Source organism: Pezoporus occidentalis, unplaced genomic scaffold (genome assembly GCF_034315485.1).
Source record: "Pezoporus occidentalis ecotype Australia unplaced genomic scaffold, CSIRO_AGI_Poc_V1 ctg124, whole genome shotgun sequence".
In the NCBI taxonomy this organism is placed as follows: domain Eukaryota; kingdom Metazoa; phylum Chordata; class Aves; order Psittaciformes; family Psittacidae; genus Pezoporus; species Pezoporus occidentalis.
Window position 1 is genome coordinate 1854077 of NW_026913038.1, and position 16118 is coordinate 1870194.

Consider the following 16118-nt stretch of genomic DNA (forward strand, 5'->3'; position numbering starts at 1 on the left):
CTGGTCCTATGGGGAGAGGTCAGGAACTCGGCATCCTGTAACCTGGGTGCAAATGGTCTCACTGTTCCTGGTGTCTGTGAACTGGTGAGAAGCATTTGGTAGAGACAGCAGCAGCCTTGGGTGGGAGAGCAGGGGGCTGAAACAGTGAGGTCATCTACAAGTTTAAGAAGCAGCAATCTCTGAAGTGTAATGTTTTTTCCCTGTGTGATGGTGTTGATAGTGGTGGTGAAGAGATTCAGTGTGAACATGGAGCTCCTTAGGAGGGAGAAGCTTGGCTTTGTATTAAGAAGCAAGTTTATTCTGGCTATACACAAGAGGTTAAGGAAAATGCCTTGGGTACAACAGAAACTTACTCCCTTGAGATCACTGCCCTCCCTACTTCTCTCTGATAAACAGGAAGGCAGGTCATTGACCCAGAATAACAAAGACTTAGATGAACCTGATACATCTGTTTTAAAAAGTCCATTGGGTGTACTGTACAGATACCACTGTTGCTGGCTGGGGAAATCAGAGACACAGAGATATGCAAGCTGGGTGGTGTCTACTCTTCTTTAGGCACCTGAATTGGTTAGTGTCATGCTGGAGCCAGATGGGCTTTTGGTCTGCTATGGCATGGCTTGTGTTTGTCAGGAGTGTCATTGCCCTTGTTGCTGCTGAAGATGCAGGTTCCTGTTAACTGCCCATCAAACCTGGGAGCTATGGCAGAAACTAGGGAGGACATGTAGAGGTGTATGGGAGTATTACGGGGTGTTTCCACTCTCCCTTAACTGCTTTTGCCTAAGGTCTTGTCTCTTCCTGTTGTACCAATCCTAAGGTACCTTTTTCTTTCTCCTCAGGAAAATGGGAGTGCCCATGGCATCAGTGTGATGTGTGTAGTAAGGAAGCAGCTTCCTTTTGCGAGATGTGCCCCAGGTCCTTCTGCAAGCAGCACCGAGAAGGCATGCTCTTCATCTCCAAGCTGGATGGACGTTTAAGCTGCACAGAGCATGATCCCTGTGGTCCTAACCCTTTAGAGCCAGGAGAAATTCGTGAGTTTGTGCCTCCCATAGAAGACCTGACTAATGATGAGGAAACCCAGCCACCGGAGCAGCCACCTGCAGACACAGACCTGAGCATTCAGCCTCTGGACAGCCTACCTCAGTCTGTGGCCCTCAGACTGCAGTCACCAGAAAAGCCCCCCGCTACCTTAGCACTAAGGCTGCCGTCATCAGACAAACCCCCCACCACCCTAGCCCTGAGGTTGCAGCCGTCAAACAAGCCCCCTACCACGCTGGCCCTCAAGCTGCCTCCACCAGACAAACCACCCGCTGCCCTGGCACTGAGACTGCCACCATCAAATAAACCCCCCACCACCTTGTCACTGAGGCTGAAGCCATCCAACAAACCCCCCACCACCCTGTCACTCCGGCTGCAGCCTTCAGACAAACCTCCCACCACCCTGTCACTCCGCTTGCAGCCAGCTGACAAGCCCCAGGCTGCCCTGTCCCTAAGGCTGCAGTCAGAGAAGCAGCCCATCATCTTAGCACTGAAGCCTCAGCAGCCTGACAAACCTCCCACCAACGCAGTGCTCTGGCCGCTGGATGAGTCCTCCAGTGATGCCTCACAGCCTCATCTGCCCAGCACATCCCCAGGATCTCCTCAGTCGTCAGACGAGTCGCTGGTTACTGCTGGTGCCCTGCAGCTCCAGCTGTCAGATGAGCCTTCTGCCACCCCTGGAGTTTTGGCGTTACCAGACGAGTCTCTCCTTGACACCAGGAGCCAGCAGCCAGAGCTGCTGGATGAGTTCCCTGCTGAATGCCTGCATCCTCAACTGTCGGACAGACATCTTGCCACAGCAGGGACCCTGCAGTGCCAGCCAGTGGATGAGCCTTCTGTGGCTGAGCAGATTCAGCTGCTGGGCAAAGCTTCTGCCCAGAGTCTGCAGACTCAGTCTGTGGAAAAGGCTCCCAGCTCTGTGGTGTCACAGGTGCCAGCATTGGAGATGGCTCCAGCTCCTGGGGTGCTGTGGCCTCTGCCCATTGAAAAAGTCCCTGGCTCTGTGGTCTCACGGATCCTGCCCATGGAGAAGGCTTCTGGATTGGTTGTTCCACGGCCCCTGCCTACAGAGGCTTCCTTCTCTGGGGTAGTGCGGGTTCCAGTCACAGAGAAGGCTCCGAGCTCTGAGGCATCCCGTCCCCTACCTCCAGAGAAGGCTCCTGCCCTGGGTATGTCACGGACCCTACCCACAGAGAAGGCTCCCAGCTTAGCGGCGCCGTGGCCCGTGCCTCTGGAGAAGGCCACTGGCTCCCGGTCGCCGCACATCCTGCCCGTGGAGAAGGCTCTTGGCTTAGGGGCCCTGCGCATCCCGCTCACACAGAAGGCACTCACCCCCGGGGTGCTGCGGCCGCTGCCTGTGGACAAGGCTGCTGAGACCGGGGCCCTGCGGGTCCTGCCTCCAGAGAAGGCTTTCGGCTCTGGGGTGGCTCGGCCTCAGCTCCTGGAGAGGCCTCTCACTCTTACAGCCCCGTGGCCCCAGTCGTCGGACAAGCTGGCTGCTGCCGTGGCTCCTCGACCTCAAGTCTTGGACAAGCCTCTGGCTGTGTCGGCTCCGAGGCTGTTGCTGTCAGAGAAGGCGCTGCGGCCTGTCGACCAGAATGCTCAGCTGAAGGAGAGAGGAGCTCCAGCGGTGGAGCTCAGTCCCCAGCAGAAGGAGAGGACTATGTTAGCAGGCGAGCAGATCTCTTGGTCTGCTGGGAAGGCAGTGCTGCATGTCGGACAGGTACCTTGGCCTACAGAGAAACTCCAGATGCATGAGCAAACCCACTGGCCCACTGCAAAAGCCCTGACGCCTGCAGAGCAGCCCCCCAGGACAGCAGAGAAGCTACCGGAGCCAACCCTTCAGCCCAGCTGGGAAGTGGCCTCAGCCCCAGCAGAGCAAACCCCTTGGACATCAGAGAGATTGTGTGTGTTTGAGCAGACCCCTCGGCCAGCCAGGGAAGCGCCATTGCCCCCGGAGCAGATGCAGTGGCTTGTCACGAACGTTCAGACTATTGACCAGATTTCTTGGCTGAGTGGAAAACCACAGACTCCTCGGGGGCAGGACCCTTTGCCTGAACAAAACACAGCGCTAGCCCGTAACCAGGATTCTGTCTGTCGTGAGTTGGCCAACTCAGAGCCAAAGTGAGGTTGGTGAATATGGGAGGCAGGTTTCAGTCTTTCAATGTTTAGGGAGGGGGAATCTTTATTTTGGTCTTTTGTTTTTTATTCACTTCCCTGAGCCCAGCCCCTAACCCATGCACATCCTATCCATATTCTCCTGTGACACGAGCAAGGACATTCTCTTAAGTCTGAGTGTGGCCCAGCCAAAGGAAGAGAGCATCTGTGACCTTTTCCTCTTCCTTTTGCAAATGGTAACGCTGAAATAAAGAGTCCACTCTGGGTAAAAATCTCCAGTTCCATTGAAATGGTCACATTACTGATGCAGTGTGTTTGAGCTCCAAGTCTGATTCACAGGCGGGTTCCCAGGTACAGCCAGGGGCCTTGCTCTTCTTCCTGTTTTGAGAGTCAGGCTGCCCTGGGAGCGGAGCTGTTTCAGGATCAGGCCATGAGCAGTCAGGTGTATGTATGCTCTTGCTAGATTCTGTAGCAACAGAGAAGGGGTTTATCCATCGTCTGCCCAGGTCTCTGTCCCTGCAGGGTGTTGCTTTGCGAGGTTTGTCCGTATGTTCACTGGGACGTGCTGTGTGCGTGGTTCACTGGTGGACAGTTGTCATCTCCAGTGGAGCTGGGAGAGGAGTGCGCTGCACTCGGTAGGTACACTTTACTCCAGCAATAGACAGTATCTATTCAGGCTCCGTTGTACACAGCTGCAAGTGGCCAGGCCTGAGAAACGGAGAATTTGAAGGAGACCAGGGAAAAGAGAGATCTTGGAAGAAGTCATCTGGCAGTTTCTTCATCCTTGTGTCTTAATCTTTAAACACAGGACACGCGGAGTGTTTCCTGCACTTGAAAGCATTGTGACCTATAAAGCAGCAATAGCAGAGTAGGGCAGAGTGGGTTTCCCCAAGGTGCTAAGCACCACCCCAGCAGGGTGGTGGTGCTCCCTTTCAGATTCCCATCTAGTCTCTTCTTGTGTCATCACCGTGAGCCAGCAGACTGAGCAGTCTTTTCTCCCCTTGCCCCAGACGCTTTCAAGACGTGTTCACAATCGTACCTGGTCTTCACAGCAGCAGGACATGCTGCCGAGCTGCATAGGAAGCCTGTACCATTCGCTACGCAGTGTGGAGGCAAGGGTGCTGTAGCTGTATCAAGACCCATCTCAACACCATCCCCTTGGGTAGCTTCTGGTTTAACTCTTCTACAACCAAAGGAGACTTGAATTAACTGGACTGTGTTTGTGTGCGTGTGTGTGTGCGTGTGTGTGTGTCCTTCCAACTGAATAGTTCTCACACTGGAACACGGTGGGCTTCAGCAGCTGGCTGGCTTTCTTCTTTCCTCTTCTCCCTTTTCCAGTTAAGGAGATGCTTAGTACCTGGTGGTCATCAGGCTGGTGCCCCAGACTAGGCCTGCTGAAAGCTGTTCATTCAAGCATTGAAGCAGAAGTTCACTTGGCCATGGTACTCGTGGGACAAGCAGTAGAGTCCCAGGGACCTGCAGAGTGGCACCTTGCGACTTCCAGCACCCAGAGGCAGGAGGAGGACGGGCTTGGCCTCCCTGGTGGCACTGCTCGGGCTGGATGGGGCTGGTGTCGTGCCAAGGAAGCGCTGCTGACCGGCACACGCTGCTGACCAGCACACTCTCCCACTCTCACAACGCATTACCTCTGTGGCTTGTCTGAGCTCCGTGGATCCAGGCACCGCAGCTTCGGATCTCCGTGCCCACCGCCAGACCCTTGTGCAGCTCCAGTGTATCCTTGTCCTTCCAGGCTGATCTGCGGGTCTCTCTGTGGAAAGAGGAGCACTAGCTCCAGGCTGACCCTCTCCTTCTGACGTGGGAGCAGATCTTTGTTCCCACTTGGCTTGCAAGTGCCTGCTGCTCCCAGAGCAGATGGTCACGAGCTTTGTGGTTTACTATGAAGGGAGGCAGGCACTTGTACTGAGACAAATCCCAATCCATTCTCCTTTCCTGATGTGTGCACCCCAAGACAAATGTCCTGCTGTTAAAGCCTGTGTGCGCTGGGCACGAAGGGACATTGCCAGTGCTATGGTGCATCTCTTCTCTAGTCCAAATCATTTCAGATCCTTTGTAGAATAGCTAGTGACTTCAAACAGCTTTATGGCTTATGGAAACTTCCTGTTTGATGTTGGGGTTTTTTCCGGGAAGACTGGCAGGTCAGTTCCTGCTTGCTGCTGAAACTGGGGAAATGCAAGCAGCTTGCGTTTCTGCGTGACTCCTGCACAAAGAGAATCAGGACAGCTCCTCAGAGAAGAGAAATATAAGGGCATTCATTAACTCTTTTTAAACAAAATTTAAAAAGAAAAAAAAAAGGCGCTGATGTTCGGTCTCTTCAGTATTTATCATGTGTGAGAAGGAAAATAAACCTTGACTTTTCCTTTATAGGCCTTCCTGTGAGCTGGACTTAGTCATGTAGATTGTGTCAGTAGGGTTACCTCCGTGCCAGCTGCCCAGCCAGCTACAGCTGTAACCAGAAAGGTGTCTGCGCTGCTCTGTCCACCTCCGCTTCGCATTGTCACGTGTTCACTAGTTCCTTGTTCCATGAAAAAAAAATAAACTGTGAATATTTTTGGTGCAGGCTTTTTTAAATCTGTAAAATGGAGACGTTCTCTTCAGTGCAGGTTTGAAAAAATCCCTTCTGTCAATGGTGTGCTCGCTGTAGGGTGAGGTTCGTGGCAGCAGTGGCCTTTCACGCAGCAGGCTCTTCCCCAAAAGCTTGTTCTGAACAGTGAATGTGGATTGAACCGTTGCATGGCATTTCAAACCCACAGCCTTATTCCTCATGCTTCTCTGTACCCCACCTCTCTTCTTGTCTCCCTCTTGCCTCTTCCATGAGCATCCAGGTTTTTGGCTTTTACTGCTTTTCAGCTGCTGTTGGGAAGTTGATTTCAGCGTAGCTGCGAGGCTGCTCAGTAAAATTGGCATTTGGAAACATCATTGCAGGGGGAAGCCAGTGAGCTGCTTTTCCTTCCTTGCCCTCGCTGGGCCCCTGGGCGATGCTCTGTCAGATCAGGAGGGCTTTTCAGGTGCACCCAGGGCTTGCAAGAGGAGTAGTGGTGCTGTGGTGGTGGCTGGCTGTCCTGGGCCACCTCAACAGGACCAGCAGGGCCTGACCAGACATGGAAATAGGTCCCAGCAGCCCTGCCCTGCCTGCCTTCAGCAGCAGGGAGCATGAGCCAAGGTACAGATCTGGGCAAGAAACCCCCCACAAAGGAAACGTGGGCTTCTGCAGCACTTGAGGTGATTCATGCTGTTCGTGGCTCCTTGGAGGAGGAGAGGGCGATGTCTGTACTGAAGTAGTTGGGTTCCTTCCTGCACTTTGCTGCCTTCAGAGTTGAGCCACTTTGAATCACGGGGGTTTTAAGGTAGAAGAACGCAGCAGATTAACATATACTCTCTGCAAACTGCTCCTGCAGGAGAGGAACTGCTGCAGCTCTGCTCCAGCCTCCCTGAGCCCTTGCCCTGGGCTGGGTGAGCTTTGCTACAGCTCCATGACCAAGGCCGTGGTGTTTTTCTGCTGTGTTGGAGGGATCTGATTGATCACTTGGCCACTAACAATCAGCAGTAATCGCACCCGAGGTGTGTGAGGTGACTCGTGTTGATTCACGGTTGTGGAGAGTTACGGAAGAAGAATCAAGGGTGTCATTAGTTCTGCTCAGAGCTCTGTCCCTTTCTCTGCTGTCCCAGGAAGGCTCAGGGGAGAACTTCTCAGGCTTTTGAGCTCATCCCTGCTTTAGGACTGGCTCTGCTTTACCAGTTCTGAAGGGGATGAAGGGTTTGCTCTGCTGGTCAACAACCCTGCTGCGAGCAGAGGGCTGGGGTCCCTGGCTGTGGCCTCATAACACAGCAGGACCCGCAGTAGTGGTGGATTTCCATACAGGGCAGGAGAGTCCCAGCTAACACTGGAGATGGAGGAGGGCCTCTGCAGAGTGAAGGCAGAGTGAATCTAGGTGAGTCTGGCAGAAAAGAGACCACTGTAAGGGATAATCCCCTCGTGCACATCTTCACATACCACCTAGCTCATGGTAGCTTGCTTTATTGCTGTTCTCAAGTTAAAACTCTTTGTATTCAACAAAGTAAACCTCACAAGAACCAGATTCACTTCAATGCACAAGGTATCTGGGTGGTACTGCAGGAGCAGGCATTGTAATTCAGGGTCAAACCCCCTGCAGGCAGAGGCTTGGCTTTGAAATTGGCTGTGGTTGAAACTCCAGAGCTGAGACGGTTGGATCTGAAGAACAGTAACTTATTAAGGTGAAATGATGTGGACTGAGGATGCTAGAAGAGCTTCAGCTCAGTTTCACAGAATGAAAGGAAGAAAAAGCAGTCCTAACCCTGATGCTTCTCGGCAGAGGTTTAACCTGAACATGCTGTGGATGTGCACTGCTCCTCCCTGACACCATAGCCAGCATTGGGACAAGGCAGGGGGAGTTTGTTTGGGAAACCTCAGACCTTCAGCGCTTTCCATTTATTTTTAATTTCAGCCTTAACTTCTGATTTTGCTTGGTGTTTGGAATAACCATAATTGTAACCTGCTTGTAATGTGCTTTGCCCTAAATTACTGATGAGGCTTTTCGGCCTTTGCCAGCCAGTGAGTGTTAAAGCAAAGTGTCAAGCCCTGCAGCTACTCTTGAGAGTACACAGGGGGCCTGGGCTTTGTGCTGACCCCTCCCCTGTGATAGCGGTAATGCTGGTGGCATTTGCAGCCAAGGCTGTGCCTCTTGCAGCAGCACAGCTGGGCTGACGGGTGCTCGGGGCTCAGGATGTGGGATGCTGGAGCTTGGGGACCACGCCACCACTTGCCTGGGAGTCTCGCCTGGGGGTGGCAGTGCCCTCGCTTAGCAGGAGCTGGGAAAAGGCAAGATTTCCACTCCAGGTGGAAATCCCTGGGTGGGATTTTCCAGGTGGAAATTCCAGGGTGGAAGCCCCTATGGCACTGAATCTACCTCCTAGGGAAATCTGAGAAATGGGTGTTGCTATGTCCTATTTCAAGGTAAAGTTTTAATCAGTTTGCCCTTGGCGAAGCACTTGGGCTATTGTGGTGCTATTGTAAACCATCGGCAGCTCAGCGCGGTAGGGCTGAACTTGGCTCCAGGCCCACAGTGTGGAGGTTTCTTTACCAGTCGAATCCCATCCCAATAGCTGGGGCTGGGCTTCAGTGTCTGTGATAGAAACAGGATGAGGCATGACTCGGTTCCTTCAGTTCAGGATGGTTTTGAGACTCAAACCAGTGTGCTAGTGGGCCCCATGGGCAGAGGGAGCAAGTGGAGCCACGTGAAGCAAGGCAGGCATCCGCTAACTGCATGTTCTTTGTGTCCGTTTGGTACTGAGCTGGTTTCAGGTTTTTATTGGTTTTTGTTTTTTTCCTTTCTGATGTTTCCAAGTTGTTGACTTCAAGGAACTGGGGTTTGTGGATTTTTTTTAGACACTGGGAACTTGTTATAAAGCAAAGCAGCAGCACCGGGAGGCTCGAGGCGGAGCACGGCTGGTGCTGAGGCTGGGAGGAGGTCAGATGTGTTGGCAGGGAGCAGCTCTCCCTGTGATGGGCAGAAGCCTTTCAGCCGCAGCTCTCCTGGCCCTGTTTAACCGCGGTGCCAGGTTCACCACCCCCCAGCCTGCTGGCCAACCGTGTCGGATACCGCACCTGGCTTCGTGTCCCCATCCAAGCTCCGGTGCCACGTGCGCTTGCTGGGCTCCTGGCGGCCGGCTACGCTGGGGGCTTCCAGGGAAGTGGGCCATGGGGGGAGTCACCTGTAGCAGCAGCGTAAGTTGTGCTGAGGCCGTGAGCAGGATTGCTCAGAGGAGTGGGGAGCCATGGTGTGAACAGCCCCACGCTGCATTCCTCCCCTCGGAGGTGTGCTGCCCATGGGGTGTTGGCAGGAGGGATTTCACCTGCAGGGTTCCATCCGGAGGAAGGGCAGTGGGTGCTGAGGTGCCCAGCTTGAGGCAAGAGACGGCCCTGGCTGGGATTTGTTGGTCGGTTCTAAGCAAGGATGCCAGAGTGGGTGAGACCTACATATTTCTAGCATGTATGTTATTTTGGGAAGAGGGAAAAGGGGAGAGTCTTGGACCATTGATTACTTTAATTTTGCTCCCCTTAGACTGGTGGCTGTGTATGTGAAACTTACAATGAAAAGAGGGTTGCCCTGCCCAGGTGCTCCCAGAACATGTACTGTAATTCTTTGTATATAGAAGAAAAATTACTGTAAAGTAAAGTTTAACTTTACTCTCGATGTCTTCTTGTGGTTTGTCTTGGTGAATGGGGGGGTGTGGGGAGACCCCAGCAGGGATGGGAGAGCCCTGGCACTGGCTCAGACCACAATGCATTTATTTACATCGTACATCTCAAGAGAAGACGCTTAAATAAATCTGCAAAGAATCGGGCAGCATCTCCAAGAGAATAAGTTAACGGCCACGGCTGGGCCCCAGCAGTGACTTGAGGAAGCAGCTCCTGCAGTTCCAGGTGGCAGGGAGAGGGTCCCCGGGGATGCCGGCTGCAGGTCCCAGCACCACAGCACAGCCTCTGCTGCTCAGAGCAGTCCATGTGGCTGCTGCCACATTGCAGAGGGGCCCATGCAGCTAAAACACAGCAGGTAAAAAAACGGAGCCCAGCGCACACCGGGCGGCAGCAGTAGTTCCCTTGTGGTAGGAGGTGTCAGTGGTGGCAGCAGCTGTAGAAGTAGGAACCGCTCCTCTGGCCCAAGTCGACACCCTTGTCCTCTGGAAGAGAGCAGGGGCACAGGCTGCCGGCACATCCACACCATGCGGGAGCCTGAACGCTGCCAGTCCTGGATCTGGGCCCTGGCAGGTCTCAAAGGGAGGGGTTTGGTGCCCTGGCAGGGCTCATGGCCACGGCACAACCCAGGGATAGAGGCGTCACTGCGGTGAGCACGCCTGGACAGGCCTGGTGCAGAGCTGAGAGCCGCTCCCATGGCCCAGCAATGCTGACTGCCTGTTCAAAGGCCACTCATGGCTGTTAGACGGACAGGCCAAACCTGGCCTGAGCAGAGATCTGGACACCACAATGGCACCCAAGCTCCATGGGACAACCCCCAGCATGGAGCCACAGTGGTGCCAGGGAGGATGAGGGCAAGGAAAGCCCCTGCCAGACCCACAGCACTAGTCCTCTGCCCCTTCCCCAGGAGGACGTGCACCCCCCTGACATGGGAGAGGGTGCCTGGGGAGGGCTGGGTCCTGCCTGCTCACCTGTCATCACCTGGAAGGCGGTGAAGTGGACGTAGTCCTCAGCCACCTTCTGGAACAGCTCATCTGTGGGTAGAGCGGGCAGGGTGGGTGCCAGCAGGATGGGTGCAGGCAGCCCCTGGCCAGGCAGAGCCCAGGGTACAGCCGGCAGCAAGAGGCAACTCACCCACACTCTGTCCCGTCTTGCTGGAGGTCTCAAAAAGCTCGGCCTTGATCTCTGCAGTGAGGGCCCAGGTTAGCCCCTGCTATAGGAGCAGGACATGGCCACACAGGCTCAGTCCCCCCCAGAGTCAACCCTTGGGCACGATGGCTGCTGACAGGCTGGCAGGAACCCAGGGCAGGGCTCCATGCTCCTGTCCCCTTGTCCCCGCTGGCTGCATGCCTGCCCGTGTCAGGACATGCCATGCCCAGGACCTCACCATACAGGGAGCCTCGGCACCAGGAGCCCCCGGATCTGCTGCGGATCCAGGGCAAGGGCAGAGCCCCTCGCACCTCCCAGCCGGAGGCAGCAGCTCCACTGCTCACTCGCTGCCCAGCCACCAGCACTCCGGCCCCGCGCAGAGCCCGGCCGTACCGTCAGCGTAGTCCTGCACATCGTGGAAGTCGACGCCCCGCTTCCTCCTGTCCTCCTCCAGCAGGTCGCTCTTGGTACCGCACAGGTAGATCCGGCAGCCCTGCGGCAGGCAGAGGGATGGCAGGGACACGGTCGTGGCACCGCCGCCGGGTCCCGGCCCCTCGGTGATCCCCTCCGGGCCCGTTACCTCCTCGCAGTTCTGCAGCTCGTTCACCCAGAACTTGGCGCGCTGGAAACTGCCGCTGTCGGTGAGATCTGCGGGAGAGCGTCAGGGGCTGCCCGTCCCCTGCCGGTGCCGAGATCCCCAGCCCGGGACCTCCGCAGCCACCGGCTTCTCTCATCCCTCGGCACCGTGCCCTTACCATAGCAGACGATGGCAGCCCGCGCCCCGCGGTAGTAGATGCGGCTCATGGCCTCGTACCGCTCCGAGCCGGCCGTGTCCTGGGGGCGACAGGGGAACGATCAGCACGGGGGGTGGGCCTACGGGTCCCCGCGCCAGCGGAGCGGCACTGAGGGCGGCCCCGGGAGTTCCTCCGGGGTGCCGGTACTGCCCGCGCTTACCCAGATCCCCAGGGTCACTGTCTGGTCCCCCACAGACATCACCTTGGCCACGAAGGCGGCCCCGATCGTCTGGAAGAGAAGCAGGAGGAGCGGTGGGGAACGGCCCGGGGACACCGGGCCGGGAACACAGGGGAAACCGGGCCGGGAACACAGGGGAAACCTGGCCGGGAACACGGGAAACCGGCCCGGGAACACAGGGGAAACCGGGCCGGGAACACAGGGGAAACCGGCCCGGGAACACAGGGGAAACCGGGCCGGGAACACGGGAAACCGGGCCGGGAACACAGAGGAAACCGGGCCGGGAACACAGGGGAAACCGGCCCGGGAACACAGGGGAAACCTGGCCGGGAACACAGGGGAAGCGGCCCGGGAACACGGGAAACCGGGCCGGGAACACAGGGGAAACCTGGCCGGGAACACAGGGGAAGCGGCCCGGGAACACAGGGGAAACCGGGCCGGGAACACAGGGGAAGCGGCCCGGGGAGCACGGGGAATCCGACCCGGGGGGGCGCGGCAGGACCCAGGCCGGGGACACGCGGTGGGGACCCGAGGGGACGCGTTCGCGTGGAGCGCCCCGCGCGTGCCGGTGCTCACGTTCTGGTAGGGCCCGGGCCGGAAGCGGCGGTGCGCGCAGCGCTCCACCAGGCTGCTCTTGCCCACGCCCTCCTGCCCCAGCAGCACCACCTTCGCGTCCACCCGCCGCCCGCTCATCCTCGCGCCGCCGCCGCCGCGGGGCGGGGCCGGCACCGGCGCACGGCGGAAGCGGCGGGGCCGAGCTGGAAGTGGGGGGAAGCGGAAGTGCGCGGCCGGAAGTGCGCGACGGCGGCGGCGGCGGTGGGGCGGGCGCAGGGCCGCATGGCGGCCGCCCAGCAGGCGCGGTGCGGAGCGGGCGCGGCGGCGCGGCCCTGAGCGGCGGCGGCCCATGGGGAAGTACTGCGCCAGCCTGAGCGTCCTCAAGGGGCCCTGGGACCAGGTCTTCGCCGCCTTCTGGCAGCGATACCCCAACCCCTACAGGTGCGCCGGGGACGGGCCCCCAGCGCTGCCCCGCGGGTCCCTGCACCCCTTCGCGGGTCCTCCGTGCTTCGGCCCCTCTTCCCAAAGCTTTTTTTCGCCCTACGGCGCAGGGCCGCTGCCTGCACCCCCCCTTTTCCTGTGGGGTGCATGCCCCACACCAGGGGCAGTTGGTGGCCCGCCCCCCTTAACACCGCAGCTCTTCTCCCCACCCTGCTGTGCCTGGTGGCTGCCAGGCAGCCGCGTTCCTGGCTGGGAGCGTGGGCTGATGTTTTCTTCCTCACATTAGCAAACATGTCCTGACCGAAGACATCGTGCACCGGGAGGTGACGCCGGACCACAAGCTGCTCTCCCGGCGGCTCCTCACCAAGACCAACCGGATGCCGCGCTGGGCAGAGCGCTTCTTCCCAGCCAACGTCGCCCACTCCGTCTACATCCTGGAGGACTCTATCGTGGACCCCAAGAACCGAACCATGACCACGTTCACCTGGAACATCAACCATGCGCGTCTCATGGTAGGTGACCACCCACCGGCAGGGTGCAGCCCGGTGGCAGGCGCTGGGCAGTGCCCACAGCCGGTTGTGTCTCATGCAGGTGGTGGAGGAGCGCTGTGTGTACCAGGTGAACCCCGAGAACAGCAACTGGACCGAGGTCAAGCGAGAAGCCTGGGTCTCCTCCAGCCTTTTTGGTGTCTCGCGGGCCATCCAAGTGAGTGCTGCCAACTGCTCGAGCAGTGCTGGGTACCCTCTCTTTGGAGAGGCCTTAAAGCTGCTGTTCCCCTGCTCTACCCCTTGTGCTGTTTTCTCCACCCTTTCCCCTCTCTTCCCCGGTCCTTATAAATTCTTGGGACACTCAGAACCATTACTGCAGGTGGGCATGAGCCCACCAGATGTTTAAGACTGATCAAGCTGGAAAAAAGCCCCAGGACTGTGTGTGACCACAGCTGGGCCTGCAGTTCATTGACGTTTCCCTTGCAGGAGTTTGGTCTGGCCAGGTTCAAAAGCAACGTGACCAAGAGCACTAAGGGATTTGAATATGTGCTAGCAAGAATGCAAGGTGAGCACTCACAGGCAGGTTGGTGATGACCAGAATGGGTCTCTTGGTGTTACAGATCACACCGGGAACACTCCAGTCCAAGGGCAGGTTGTGACTCGAACTAATCTGACGGTGAAATCCCCGTCCCTTGTCTTTGCCCCCATGTCTTGGCACAGCCTGCTCTGAGCAGAGCAGAGCAGCTCTCACAGGGCCAGGCAGGGATGGAGCTCAGGCAGGAGGGGACATAAGGTGGCAGCAGTCATGTGGCTGCAGTTCCCCTTCACGACATGCCCTGACGCACGCAGGTCAGGAGCCCTGGGCTCATCTTCCCTCCCGCATGGGGAAGTTCCTGAGGTGCCGGGGCCAGTCTAGCTTGCATCAGCTGGGGCAGGGCGGGAGCTGCTGCGGCTGGGTTAACAGCCTCCCCTGTTACAGGAGAAGCTCCGGCCAATAAAACGCTGGTGGAGACAGCCAAGGAAGCAACCGAGAAAGCCAAGGAGACAGCTCTGGCTGCTACGGAGAAAGCCAAGGACCTGGCAAGCAAGGCAGCCACCAAGAAGAAACAGTACGTGTGAAGGGCCAGGCGCAGGCTGCACCAGAGCAGATAGGAGCCTCCTTAGGTTTTGTACTTCTAAACAAACTGTACCAGTCTGACAATCAGCTGCTGTTAGAACCTTTCTGAGATGTAATTATCATTAAAGAATCAACTCCAATCTCTGATTTGGCTGGGGCTGGCCTAGCTAGAGAAGAGCCCAGTGCTACCTCCACTCTGGGGGTCCAGCTGCCGGGCTTACAGGCCAGACACAGGCAGCATTTTCACCAAGTGCCTTTACTAAAATAATGTGGGGTATGTACAAGAGAGGAGGGTGGTTGAGGGGCATGAAAGCAGGTTGCTTAATGCATTTGTTTCCCCATCCTGGCTCTCCAGGGATGGCTGAGTCCTCCCACAGCAGCGTCTGCTGGGGCCAGGGCTGCTTCACACCCCTGCCAGGAAGCCCCCAGCCCTCATGGTGGGGGAGTGGGAGGGTGTCCCTGGCACAGCCAGGACCTCTTCCAGCCGCTCTTGGTGCGTGCTGCGGTGCACAGCGGGTGCCACAGTGCTGCACCAGCCCCTTGTGCCTAGCACCATGGCCAGTGCCACTTAGCAGCCGGCTGTGGGGGCCAGGCTGGGTGCCCCTTACCCGGGCAGCCATGAGGAGCCTGCATATCCGGTGGCAGCAGGCGGGGGGAGGCAGGCAGGCAGCGCAGGGAAGGCAGCAGGTGCCGTCAGGACGCGGGGATGCAGGGGCTGGAGTAGCTGTGGTCCCTCCCGGAGCCAAAGCTGGGCAGCAGGTCCCCACTGAACGCCATGCCATCCACCTCTATCTCAACATCCTCTGGGTACCGGGGGAGGCCAGGTCAGGCTCCCAGCAGCCTTCCCTTCCCTGCCCACTCTCACTTCTCTCACTCACCTTCCTCGGATGCCTCCGAGAGCTGTGAAGAGTCCAGGCTGTCAGCCCGTGCCCGTTCCCCGGCAGTGGGTGAGAGCAGCCATTCCAGACGCTGTTGCAGGTTCCGCTGCCGGTTACGCAGCCGGTCTTTGGCCTTCCGTGCCCTCAGCTCCTGCTCCTCCAGCCTCTGCAGGATTCAGTGAGCCATGAGCACAGTTCCGAGCAGGGCAGCCCTGTCACTACCCAGAGCCCTCCAGCCGGGTCCCCAGTCACAGGGCCCTGAGCAGCACCATGGCCATCCTGCTCACCTGAATGTGAAGCCGGGCTCGGTGGAGGAGGCTCAGTGTGGTGGGACGGGCCGGCCCTGCTCCCGCTGGCACCTGCTGCTTCAGCCGCTCCAGGCAGCACCGGAGCTGTGCTCTCCTGCGGCCGGGGTGGACGATGATGCGCTGGTCAACCCCAGCAGAGGGAAGCACGGAGACGGCCACCCGGTGCCCCGCCACCGCCCCCCCACGCCCTGGTACCTGTGCTTCTCCAGCGCGTTGTGCACCGACCTGCAGGAGAACCCGCGGGGATCAGTCCCGGCTCCACCGGCGGCCACCCCGCCTCGTCCCCACCATCCCCGGCGCTCACCTGACGCTGCCCACGGCGCGGCGGGACCGCGCGGGGCAGAGCGAGGCGTACCCGTGCTCGGCCTCGGCCAGCCCCGGCGGGGAGCGCGCTCCGGCCGCGCCGCGCTCCCGCCGCTCCAGGAACTCGGCCGCCTGCAGCAGTACCTGGATGCTGGTGGCCGCCGGCTCCATGGCGGGGGGGGGAGCGGGCGCGGCACGACGGGACGAGCGTTCATTGGCTGCTGTGCGCCCCGCGGAGCTGACGTCAGCCCGGCGGGGAAACAAATTCGGGCGGGAAAGCGGGTCCTTCAAATTTGAATCGGCGGGAGGGGCGGCGCGGGGCCACGCCCCCTGGAGCGAGGCCACGCCTCCTACAGTATGACCACGCCCGTTTGCCGCTAGGCCACGCCCTCACGGCGCGCCCGCTCCCGCCCGTGTCCGAGGGTGCGGGTTGCCGGTGCGCGCTCACGCGTTACTGTCCACACGGGCCAGGCGGGGAGCGCGCCCCTCCGTGCGCACCCCCCTGACCCTCCCAGCCCA

At 58.5% G+C, this 16118-nt stretch overlaps 4 protein-coding genes across 8 annotated transcripts in view; 2 read left to right on the forward strand and 2 right to left on the reverse strand.

The window, feature by feature from the left end:
• NSD1 (nuclear receptor binding SET domain protein 1) overlaps window positions 1-9386 on the forward strand; it is a 65923-nt gene extending 56537 nt beyond the window's left edge. For all 3 annotated transcript variants that reach the window (XM_062607601.1, XM_062607602.1, XM_062607603.1), the window contains exon 23: window positions 837-9386. In XM_062607601.1, coding sequence (XP_062463585.1) covers window positions 837-3163 — 2327 coding nt within the window. In that variant the 3' untranslated portion in view covers window positions 3164-9386. The remainder of the gene's footprint in view (window positions 1-836) is intronic.
• Window positions 9202-12284, reverse strand: RAB24 (RAB24, member RAS oncogene family). 2 transcript variants are annotated; one of them, XM_062607605.1, is made up of 8 exons: window positions 12086-12284; window positions 11534-11560; window positions 11293-11371; window positions 11118-11185; window positions 10931-11030; window positions 10523-10573; window positions 10360-10422; window positions 9202-9873 (listed from the first exon to the last, which is right to left on the reverse strand). In XM_062607605.1, exons 1-8 carry the CDS (start codon window positions 12200-12202, stop codon window positions 9809-9811), a joined length of 570 nt encoding a protein of 189 aa, XP_062463589.1. In that variant the 5' UTR covers window positions 12203-12284; the 3' UTR covers window positions 9202-9808. The 2 variants fall into 2 exon arrangements, with proteins under 2 accessions (XP_062463589.1, XP_062463588.1); XM_062607604.1 differs by having other exon boundaries at window positions 11492-11560; window positions 12086-12282.
• An 18-nt stretch (window positions 12285-12302) lies between these two features.
• On the forward strand, window positions 12303-14248 carry PRELID1 (PRELI domain containing 1). Its single transcript, XM_062607606.1, has 5 exons — window positions 12303-12505; window positions 12792-13017; window positions 13097-13210; window positions 13480-13558; window positions 13973-14248. The coding sequence occupies exons 1-5, from the start codon at window positions 12414-12416 to the stop codon at window positions 14110-14112; spliced, it is 651 nt and encodes a 216-aa protein (XP_062463590.1). The 5' UTR covers window positions 12303-12413; the 3' UTR covers window positions 14113-14248.
• Window positions 14249-14350: 102 nt separating this feature from the next.
• On the reverse strand, window positions 14351-15951 carry MXD3 (MAX dimerization protein 3). Of its 2 annotated transcripts, XM_062607607.1 has the most exons (5): window positions 15601-15948; window positions 15492-15521; window positions 15276-15390; window positions 14989-15154; window positions 14351-14913 (listed from the first exon to the last, which is right to left on the reverse strand). In XM_062607607.1, the coding sequence occupies exons 1-5, from the start codon at window positions 15768-15770 to the stop codon at window positions 14804-14806; spliced, it is 591 nt and encodes a 196-aa protein (XP_062463591.1). In that variant the 5' UTR covers window positions 15771-15948; the 3' UTR covers window positions 14351-14803. The 2 variants fall into 2 exon arrangements, with proteins under 2 accessions (XP_062463591.1, XP_062463593.1); XM_062607609.1 differs by lacking the exon at window positions 15492-15521 and having other exon boundaries at window positions 15601-15951.
• Between the last annotated feature and the right edge of the window lie 167 nt (window positions 15952-16118).

Excerpts from the sequence above, each read along its gene's own strand:
- RAB24 (XM_062607604.1), bottom strand. The coding sequence starts at position 12,202 with ATGAGCGGGCGGCGGGTGGACGCGAAGGTGGTGCTGCTGGGGCAGGAG. Across the intron at positions 11,561-12,085 it reads GGCCCGGGCCCTACCAGAAC|ACGATCGGGGCCGCCTTCGT; the intron begins GTGAGCACCGGC and ends CTTCTCTTCCAG. Across the intron at positions 11,186-11,292 it reads GGCTGCCATCGTCTGCTATG|ATCTCACCGACAGCGGCAGT; the intron begins GTAAGGGCACGG and ends GCTCTCCCGCAG.
- PRELID1 (XM_062607606.1), top strand. The coding sequence starts at position 12,414 with ATGGGGAAGTACTGCGCCAGCCTGAGCGTCCTCAAGGGGCCCTGGGAC. Across the intron at positions 13,211-13,479 it reads GTGTCTCGCGGGCCATCCAA|GAGTTTGGTCTGGCCAGGTT; the intron begins GTGAGTGCTGCC and ends TTTCCCTTGCAG. Across the intron at positions 13,559-13,972 it reads TGTGCTAGCAAGAATGCAAG|GAGAAGCTCCGGCCAATAAA; the intron begins GTGAGCACTCAC and ends CCCCTGTTACAG.
- MXD3 (XM_062607607.1), bottom strand. The coding sequence starts at position 15,770 with ATGGAGCCGGCGGCCACCAGCATCCAGGTACTGCTGCAGGCGGCCGAG. Across the intron at positions 15,522-15,600 it reads CGCGCCGTGGGCAGCGTCAG|GTCGGTGCACAACGCGCTGG; the intron begins GTGAGCGCCGGG and ends GTTCTCCTGCAG. Across the intron at positions 14,914-14,988 it reads CTCGGAGGCATCCGAGGAAG|AGGATGTTGAGATAGAGGTG; the intron begins GTGAGTGAGAGA and ends CCCGGTACCCAG.